The sequence below is a fragment of the Asterias amurensis genome, chromosome 18 (genome assembly GCF_032118995.1).
Source record: "Asterias amurensis chromosome 18, ASM3211899v1".
NCBI lineage: Eukaryota > Metazoa > Echinodermata > Asteroidea > Forcipulatida > Asteriidae > Asterias > Asterias amurensis.
Genome location: NC_092665.1, coordinates 15,934,603 through 15,944,462, shown reverse-complemented (window position 1 = coordinate 15,944,462; position 9,860 = coordinate 15,934,603). Strand labels below are relative to the sequence as shown.

At 39.3% G+C, this 9,860-nt stretch overlaps 1 protein-coding gene across 1 annotated transcript; it reads right to left on the bottom strand.

Annotated features, from left to right (window-relative positions):
- Positions 1-1,504: 1,504 nt before the first annotated feature.
- Positions 1,505-6,462, bottom strand: LOC139950430 (uncharacterized). The gene is made up of 2 exons (XM_071949107.1): positions 5,405-6,462; positions 1,505-4,581 (listed from the first exon to the last, which is right to left on the bottom strand). The coding sequence occupies exon 2, from the start codon at positions 4,571-4,573 to the stop codon at positions 3,881-3,883; it is 693 nt and encodes a 230-aa protein (XP_071805208.1). The 5' UTR covers positions 4,574-4,581; positions 5,405-6,462; the 3' UTR covers positions 1,505-3,880.
- Positions 6,463-9,860: the final 3,398 nt, after the last annotated feature.

Genomic DNA, 9,860 nt, shown 5'->3' with positions numbered 1-9,860 from the left:
TTTAAGTGCAAGACTAAGCGTTACTTTCGTCGAATTAAACGTAAAGACTGTTATATACCTATAGTGAAACCAATGTCAAACTGCGCCCTCATCGAGCTCAGAAGGAGAGGGAGAGCCAATAGTACTTGGAGCACAAAATTGAGTGAGAACACCGCCCTTTCTTGTTTTCATTTTTTTAATAGAAGGAAATGGGGAGACATAAGTTTGTGAAATAAAAGGGGATGAACGGGCTTAGATTTCTTTCGTTTACACTCTAAAAACTCCTGTGTCATAACTGATCCGGAGTCTGGGTCTCACGGGGGTCTATTAAACCCATTTTAAGGTCAGGACGTCCCGCACTTGAACTAAATTTCGAAATTATCTCGGAACCTGCAACAGTGACACCGATTCAGAGTCATATTGACCCAGAAATGGTTCAGGCCACACGGGACCCGAAATGCCAGATAATTCTGAGCCAGATTTTGTTTTTAGAGTGTGGACGATTTTCAGCAATCCATTAAAAGTACTTCCTTCAAATATTCAAGAAAACTGAGTGTGAAAGTTCGATCAGTTGTCTGCCATTCATAAGTTATGTACAGCCTTTTCTGCATGTGTAATACATGGGTTCTGGAGGTAATTTAGGATGCAATCAAATGTAAACGGTAATGTCAAAGTACTCTGTGTGCTTGATAGAAGGGCCCGAAGCCTTGGTCACTTCCTCTGTGACTAGACTCGACAAGTCCCGCACGTGTTTGAGCAGTGGGTCCAGCTAAAGTGCACAAGGTTGTGTCCTTTGGCATTGGGCGCCTTTGGTAATTGTCGAAACCAGTATTCTCACTTGTTGTATCCCTACTCCCAACAGTATGCATAACATAACACATCTGAGTCATGGTTTGCTCAATTGGTCATCGAAGTTGCAATAAAATAATGACAGAAAACAATCCTTGTTACCTAGTGTGCCTCCAGTTGCCGGAGAAAGGCTTCATGCCTGAAGTTTTTCTCATATTCAAATATTTTAGTGAGAAAGGATCTATTTCTCAAATAACTACGTACCTTTAGAGGGAGCCGGGCCTCACAATGTTTTATACTATCAAGAACTCTCCGTTTCTCTTTACCAAATATTTTTTATGCTGAAATATATATTTTAAATACCTACCAATAGTGTCCAGTATGCCTTGAAAGTAATGTACGCGGGACTAAAGCAGTCAGTGCCCCCCCAAAAAAAAAAAAAACAAAAAAAAAAAAAAAAAAAACACATGCAAGGTCCATACGAAGCATTGATTGTTAGTCATAATACGGTAGTTAATTGGTCCTACTACCCTAGCCCGAACCCCATAAACAGCTAGCTCAGCACCCAATCAGATCACATTAAATTATGTCTTTCCATGTTGTTTGTCAGATTGTTCACTGAGCTGGAACTGGGACTTTCCCCTCAATGTCCCCAAGTTTTTGTAAACGAACATTTCTAAAGAAGAAAAGGCAAACGAATTTGTGTAAACTTTATTTCAAATCAGCTCGACCACCGTTTTTTTTTTTTTTTTTTTTTACTCACTTACTTACTTACTTACTTACTTAGCTGCTTAGGACTGGGTGTCCCTTGGCTTCCTTGGAAAACCGTCCCCATTCATGTCTATTTCTAGCTATATGCTCTGCCTCATAAAGTGGAATGTTGGCATCATCTTTTATTTAATATTTATCATTATAATGCAGTTGTGTAAACAAAAAAATAGATGTGATAATTTCGAATCAAAGGGGTGGTCGCGTTTTCTTTTGAGGTATTGCCAAAAATCCAATGCGAGTAATGTCTATGCAGGAATAAGAACGTCTGTAGGAATACACAAGCTGAGAAACATTTCCGCTTTAACGCTTCTCATATTCATAATTTGGGGGCATAAAAAAACGTTACATTTTGACGTAACCACAATACTTCGAAGTGAAATATGTTTCCAAACGCATTTATAGCATCGACAGCTCATGAAGGCTTTTAACCAAAGGTTTTTATTGTCATTAGTTTTAAGATTGACTACCTAATGTATACCTTCCCTTTAATATAGAATCTTATGTAACTTTATGTAAATATTGCAATTATAGACAGCGCAGGTAAAGACTGCACAAAAGGTGTACATTATTAAGTTTTTTTAAATTTGTTTTATTCATAAACATTGCTGTGTATTAATTATGAGATAAATCTTTGCTAATGCGATTATAAAAATATATACCTTGGCTTTTATAATAACATAAGGCTTAACAATGGTTTATGTGAAAGAAGACGTACACGGTATTAGAAATATAAACATTATTAAGAAATGTCACCGGAAAGTGCCTCCCTGTGTCCCAAAATTTGGTTCGTACGTTAATCCCTTGCTTTTCCACGGGTTTCTGTGTCCCCCCCCCCACCCCCCACCCCTCCAACTTAACACGGTTACTGGAAATCATAATTGTACCATAAAACTGACGTGTGGAGAGGTTCATTTCAAAAGCTGGTAGCCTTTTTGAGAAAATATTGCCGAAAATCTTGAGCGGTTATGTCCACCCAGAAATAATAATCTGAAATTTGAATTTACAATCTGAGAAAAGTTACTGTTAGAAATGCTTCTCAGATTTGGGTGATATCCTTTCCAATAACCGCAGTACTTCGACATGAAACGTTTCTCAAAATGCAATACCGGTATACATACCCAAAGCTGTATTGTGCTGTACTCTCTAAATGTAAAAGAGTGAAAAAAAAACACTCTTTACATTTCGAGTTGTCCCTCATAGGGCTCTTTAAAAAGAGTGGTGGTTATTTCACTCTTTAAGAGGGGTTTCATTCCAGGACAGAGTGAAAAATCACTCAAAAAGATGCAAACTTCAATCTAAAAGAGTGGAAGACCACTCGAAAAAGAGTTGTCCCTCATATGGCTCTTCAAAGGGTGCTTTATCACTCTTTTACATTAAGAAAGTATGTCTTGAAGAGCCATTACCAAACGTATAAAGACCCTTTAACATTTTGTAACTTGTATTTATTTTATTTTTCTGATAATTCTTAAGAAAATGTGTTAAGAAAATCTGTTACGTTAATTAATGGCGGAAGTTTAGCAAAAATATTTTTAGCATTTCGAATACAATTTACTTGTAAAAATGTTAAACGATGTTGAAACGATTTTCTGAAAACTTGTATCCATGAATAACACTTTTATGACAACAAATTGTTTCCTAAACGATTACAAAACAAACATAAACAATCCAAACATGCAGATTATCATGATGTAAACTTTGGAACCACAGTGTGCCTCTATTCACCCACATGACCCATCCCTCTTTAAAAAAAATCGTCTTATCTCTGTTTTACAAAAAGGCTACGTTACTTTGCTCGTTGTTGCTTGTTTTGTTTTGTTTGCTTGTGTTTGTTTGTTGTTAGTAATATTTTTAACTCGAGTGGAGAAGTGTGAGAAGTGAATATTAAAGGTTAAACAACAAAAAGTCAAGTTTCCTTGTCATTTGACGCTAAACTTAAGCTCATTAAAACAGTCATTCAATTTCACACATTATGTGTTTACAAATGTTTGCTCTTGTGCCGAACATGACAAGGAAAACCTTTATTTGTATACGTATTGTAAATAACTTGTCAGCGGTTTAGAATAGTTACCATTTACGTGAATAATAAACGAGGCCACTTTTTCATTTGCGGCTGTGGCTGTTGCTAAAGATGTTTAATACAACATCTGCTTCCACTCATGTTAACGTAATGACTTAGCCGTAGCCGTTAATTTTGGCTAGCTTAAAGAAGTTTTGGGAAAAAATACATACTTCTTTAAACTTAACTGTGAGCAAACAAACAGAGAAGTATTTTGCATTTAAAGTAGCCCTGGATCAAATTAAGAATAGTCATTTCCATGTTCAAGTAACTGATCCCCAGTTGTTACACTGTCGCAATCGTTATCTCGTAGGAATGTTCCGAATCCGATGAGTCTACATGTACCTCAAAGCTCGGATTCTCAGTTCCGTTTTGAAGTTCCGGGTTGTCACTGAAAACTAAAGCTGTAAAATCCTCCGTGTGCGGAGACACGTCTTTCAAATCTAGCTCCTGATAAGTTTTAGATTCTTCTTGGAGAGTTGGGAGCTGATGGTTAGTCTGGTTTGATTCTGGTGGTGGATTGATGCCATTGTTCGCAGTTAGGCTTGATTCCGTTTTGGGCTTTCTGACTTTCCGATCCGGCTCATCGTAGCCGGCATTGCTGTCCTCACCAACCACTGAGAACTGGGAATAGTACCCATGTGGGTCATACACATCCACGGCGTGCTGCATCTTTGGATCGAAGAGAAGTTCATTCAATTTCTCCTTCTCACGTTGGAGAGCCAAGATCTCCGCTGCCAGGGGGTCTGGGTCCGGTTCAGGCTCCAGTGTGGAATCAAGCATTGGCGGTTCTTCAACCTCCATCTCAAAGAAGTCACTCTTACGGCTTGTTGACATCGCCTTCGTTTGACTCGCCAAGTTCTCTTCCGTCTTGCAACACCCATGATTAGTGAAACAACGGTAGATTGTTCTTGCAATGACCAAGATAAGCAAAATGGCGGCGATGGTAAAAAAGACGATAGCTCCCCAGGGAATCATGACTTTTGCTGTTGTGAAAAAAAAACAATAATAATTGTCACTGGTACTTTTAACGACGGGTAGCAATGTTTTGTTTCTGTACATCAAAACTGTCGTGGTGCTTTCCAATTGGGGGAATTTGTTCTTTCTAAATCGATGAAAAATGGGAATCCTTTAAAGAAGTATATATATATTTCATCTGGAATTTTTTTTGAGGGTGGTAATTCTAATGTACAGGGGGTGGTTGCATCCGGGTACGAGCCCCACTGAAATCGAAACAAACTTTAAAAACTTTTGCAGCTTCCTTTCGCTGTGATTTGAGACTGAATGTAATAAGTAGCAATTATTTCACCCAAATGCAGTGGACGCTATAGGTACTCAAAATAATTAGTAGCATAACACCTTACTTGGTAAGAAGTGAAGGGGAGAAGCTGATGGTATAAAACATTGTGAGAAACGGCTCCCTCTGAAGTAGAGTAGTTTTCGAGAAAGAAGACATTTTTCCACGTTTAATTTCCAGACCTCGGAACTAGATTTCGAGGTATCGAAGTCAAGTACCTGATGAAAGCACACAACTTCGTGACACAAGGTTCAATTGTTTTTTCTTTCATATTTATCGCATCTTCGACAACCAATTAAGTTCAAATTTTCACTGGTTTGTTATTTTATGGATATGTTGAGATACACCAAGTGAGAAGACTGGTCTTTGACAATTACCAATAATGTTTCCATGTGCGACTTTGATTATTCTAGAGCATGTAATATTTCCACAACATACAGCCATCTTGATCTTGATGGATTAATTGAACAGCTCATTTCTACGAACGACACTCATAGAGGTGCCTTGCTTACCTCGTTCAGTTGGACTAGAAGAGTCGACGCCCTCTGATAACTGTCATGGCCGCTGGTGGTTCTACTTCCGGGTCTTCAAAGGAACAACATGGCTGTCTTGATGGGTAGTAGAAGCTCTTCCATACAGGTTCTACATCTCCAGTGTCTACAGGTTCACACTCTGTCTACCATTACAATTTCTATCAGCTCTTGTCGGGTTTGTTTTCTTCCAATGGAAACTAACAGTGAGCAAGTTGTGCACAGTACCTCAAGGTGCCCCTTGCAAGACCTGGATGGCAGCGTCTCTGTGGAATTGGGATGGTACACCGTTACTCACCAACACCAGTGTAATAGCTTCAAGTGACTCAGTTCTTACTACCGTTCAGTGCGTAGATGTATACGTCCGCTGAGATGATTAGACATGACAACTGAAATATAAGTCACGACGTAGCAACGCACGGTCAACAGTGTGACACTCTTACAGCAGGTTTTATAGGCGTACATTAAAACCTACATGTCATGTACATCATGGCGCTGCTCCACTGTAGCACAACACTGTCCTTGAAACTGACATTTAGGAAGACAATTAACAATGACTCCAATCCAATATGGTTGACTCTACATCTGACAATACAGCTCCAAAGCAGTATACCATAACATCAACATATCACATCTAGACTGGAGTTTCACATACATACATTATATGGTTCAGGACTTTGCACTGTGTGTACTATTGGAATCTCATACTGTAACCCTGTACCATTTACTTGATGACCCCCGTCTATTATGTTTGATTATCGATTGAAACGGTTCAAGCTTTCGGGTTTTTATTGTCAAGATTTTTACCGTAACAAAAACAACCCAGGGTACTTCATTCGCACTCTGGAGATGGTTAGACTTGACCAAGTCGTTGCACTGGCTGCGAAGCCTTGGGGAACCAACACCGGTCTATAATAATTGCCATCCTAAAAACGTGTTTGAATAAATTGGAAATCATCGGCTTGATTGCAAATCTCACTTGCTCTCACTTGATTGTACTTCCGTAAAGCGAAATAACTATTAATCAATTGTTCATGAAAATGTATTATTTATTACCACTTAAACCCTATCAGGACCGGGGGGGGGGGGCGGAGGGGCGGGGGCTTGAAGTCCCTCGGCATTAATTTATACATCAAGACTATGGGTTCGACTGAGTACCGGAGTAGTGGACCCCAACCTGTTTTTGCTGGTAACTTTTCAACGCGGCATCTAACCACCATCAAATTTTCTGAATATTTATAAAGGGTCATAAAAGATATCAATAAAATGGTTTAGGTTAGCTGTAACCATATTAACCGTTGGGTCAAACAATGTTAACGTTTTTAGTCTTTGTATTATTTACTTTGTGAATGTGTGTCTTTTTTATTACACGGGATGTCCACTTGTTGGATTTGTTTCATAAGAATAATTATGGTAGTTCTGTGTCATGTGATTATGTTCTGTGCATTGTGGAATTTAAAAGTCATGTACGGCGGCCATCTTGGATTTTGTGTTTTTAGCCCGTATTTACTACGTCACTGATTCTAATCAAACCCTTCTTTATGGTCCTGGTTAGTCTAAGCATAGTTGTATTTTGGTATCTTGCTAGCTGCGAACCTTGCTTATCTCTGTGGTAGGCCACCCTACTTCAGTGACGTCATGCGCAATAAGCTTCGTAATTGGCAAAGAGGGCGGTAGGTAAATTCTATAATTAATGATCTGCTTACCCTTTGCTTGCTTGCTCATTTATTGTATTGTAGTTTCCCTTTAGTCAACAATGTATTTATTATACGTCTGGACTACAACAGCTAAGCTTCTTAGGCTTTCAGGATTTGGTTCAACAGAAGCCTTTATGTTTTTATTCCATTAGTTGCACTAAGAAAACATCACATAGTTTATTTTCTGATCATTAAAAACGCTGGTGATGTTTTCCTAATCGTTATTGGTTTTAACAAAAAGAAAGTTTCCTGCTGAGTTATACAAAACACATTTGTTTGCTTTGTGTTTGTCCGTCAGTGTGTTTAAAAGTTTCCAGGGTTACTTTTTGAACACATCTCATGGTATATAGTGACTAAGGTTTAACAGTGTGGAGGATATGGAAAAGAGCCAATATCCTTAACGGAGTGTGAGGAAGGAGAATCTGAAAAGGAAAGAGGATATTTAAGACATTTGCACAGAGACCATCTGAGACTCTGAACATCCTCGTCGTGCAGCGATTGAAAAACATTTTCAGTTTACAGTAGTTAGAAGAGTAGATCTGGATAAGCAAGTTTAACATTGCAATCACCACCATACTTGGACCAGCATCTCCTTAGCCTTTATGATTCTTCATCTGTCTGTATGTACACAGTATTAATACACAAGAAAAAAAGGCCTCCGGTTCTAGTGTCACCTCTAAGAGTCGATAGAGCAAGTCTCAGAGAATCTCATCCACCAAGACGTACACTCGACCGAGTAAAAGAGGGATTGGAACTTATTGACCGGGAGGACGGAACGGTGAGACTTTTTTTTTGAATATTGGAGAAGAAGCAAGTCACAGGAGCATTGCAATCACCAGCATACTGGGGCCAGCATCTCTTATCGATAGAGCAAAAGAATAGTGCCAACGAACTTGTTCTACTTGGGTCAAACAGTTGCTTGAGTAAAAACGAAGAAACGGTGAGACTTCTTGGATTAGTGCAACAACACTGTCCGGAACCAGGAGCTCATCATCATCTGCAGGCATATCAACCCCTTGATCCTCCTTGTTGTTGTAAGACAATTTTCACTTAATTCTTCAAAAGACAGCAAGTGGACAAAGACAAGTAAAATACATACAATAATAATAAAATACAGTGGGATCTGAGGAATTGTCGAGGATAACACAGAAATTAAAAAGTTTATTTCCATTGTGGTCCTCCTTCACACCAGCAATCATGGGATGGTTCGAAGGTCCTCCTGCTGTGTTCTACTCGCTGGTTCTGCTTGAGATCATCCTGATCACTTGGCTAGCGATTTGGCAAATCTTTTTCGTCCGTAAAGTCTGCCAGAGGAAATCTCGCTACGGCATGGGATGCGAAGAGGAGGAGCTAGGCCGTCAAAAGAGCTCTATCGCCCCTGTGGTTGGAGACGGGAACGACGGTGGAGAAAGTGTCTACGTGAACGTGAGGGCCATGCTTTCAGTGAAGGAGAATAACAATAACAATTGAGTGACTGGATGGATAGGAAGAATTACGTCAGAGATACTTAGTTAAATTCTATCTTTTACAAAACTCAAAATATTAATGTTTATGTAACTGAATGAATGGTTCGCCATATAATTTGTTGAATAATTGTTACTCTTTTTCGTAGTTTATAATTTGTTGATTTTTACTCCATCCAAAAGTGCTGGTTATTCAAGAATTCCATCTTGAAACTATAACGAAGCACACGCTTTAAGATTGATGCACTCATTTGCTACCCGAACATCTCATGCATGCCTTATCTCCAGCGAAAAAAAAGTGTGTGTAGAAATCTAAAAATTGCCTTTTCCAGCTCGGTTTAGATTGAAAGGGGCGGGGCTTCAGAGCATTCCTATGTATTTCACCATCTAATCACAAACGCAGCTTGAGTGGGTACCCCCTTTATGAAGAAAATTTAGCAACTGCCTCATTACTATTTTGTAGGTCCTCAAAATATCTTATATTATTGGACAACATTTTAGCACTGAAAAACTTCAAATCAAGTACAAAGACTTGATGTATGTCCACCTGTAACCTGTGGTGCTCACACGGAAGTACGTAAATCTTTTGCAATGGGAAAAACCCAAAGTTTTTGAAAACTGCCTCATTCAAATATTAACGTTGACCTTGCTATGTGTTTGGAAGCCACAAATGCCATTGTTATCAAGAAAGGGTACAAAAACATAAATATAAGAGTGTACGGACTATTCTGCACACAAGTATTTCCATGTAGCAGTGGCTGGTGATAGGTGTGTATTTGGAAAACGAGTGGCGTGCAACCGAATTCGTTGGATTGTGTTTTAGTAGCTGCCTTTTCAGGTTGATATTGAGAGACTTTATCATGGCGTGGTTCGTATTCCCAATCAATGTTCTTTTTATCCTGGTCATCTTTGAAATATTCCTCATCATTGTCGTGGTTATAGTACAGTTGGTAGGGAATTGCAAGAGAAAAGAGCAAGTTATCGAGACGCATGTTGTGGAGGGACGTAGAGATGAAACAGACCGGTTCTCAGTGTACGACAACGTGAGCGGGTCACCGCAGCGAGGTGGGTACCGTGGAGGAGCGGATGGCCCGGCAGCAGAGCACATGTATGAGACAAGTATGTCGGCTGGCCCATCAGGATATGCATCTTAAGTATCCATCCGTATGAGCTGGAAAGCTATCATGGAAGCTCTCTACATCATGGAACTCCTCCGAATGTAACTTACATCCCATACCGTGCGTCTTCACCGTATAGTTGTGTCTCAAATCTTTTGCA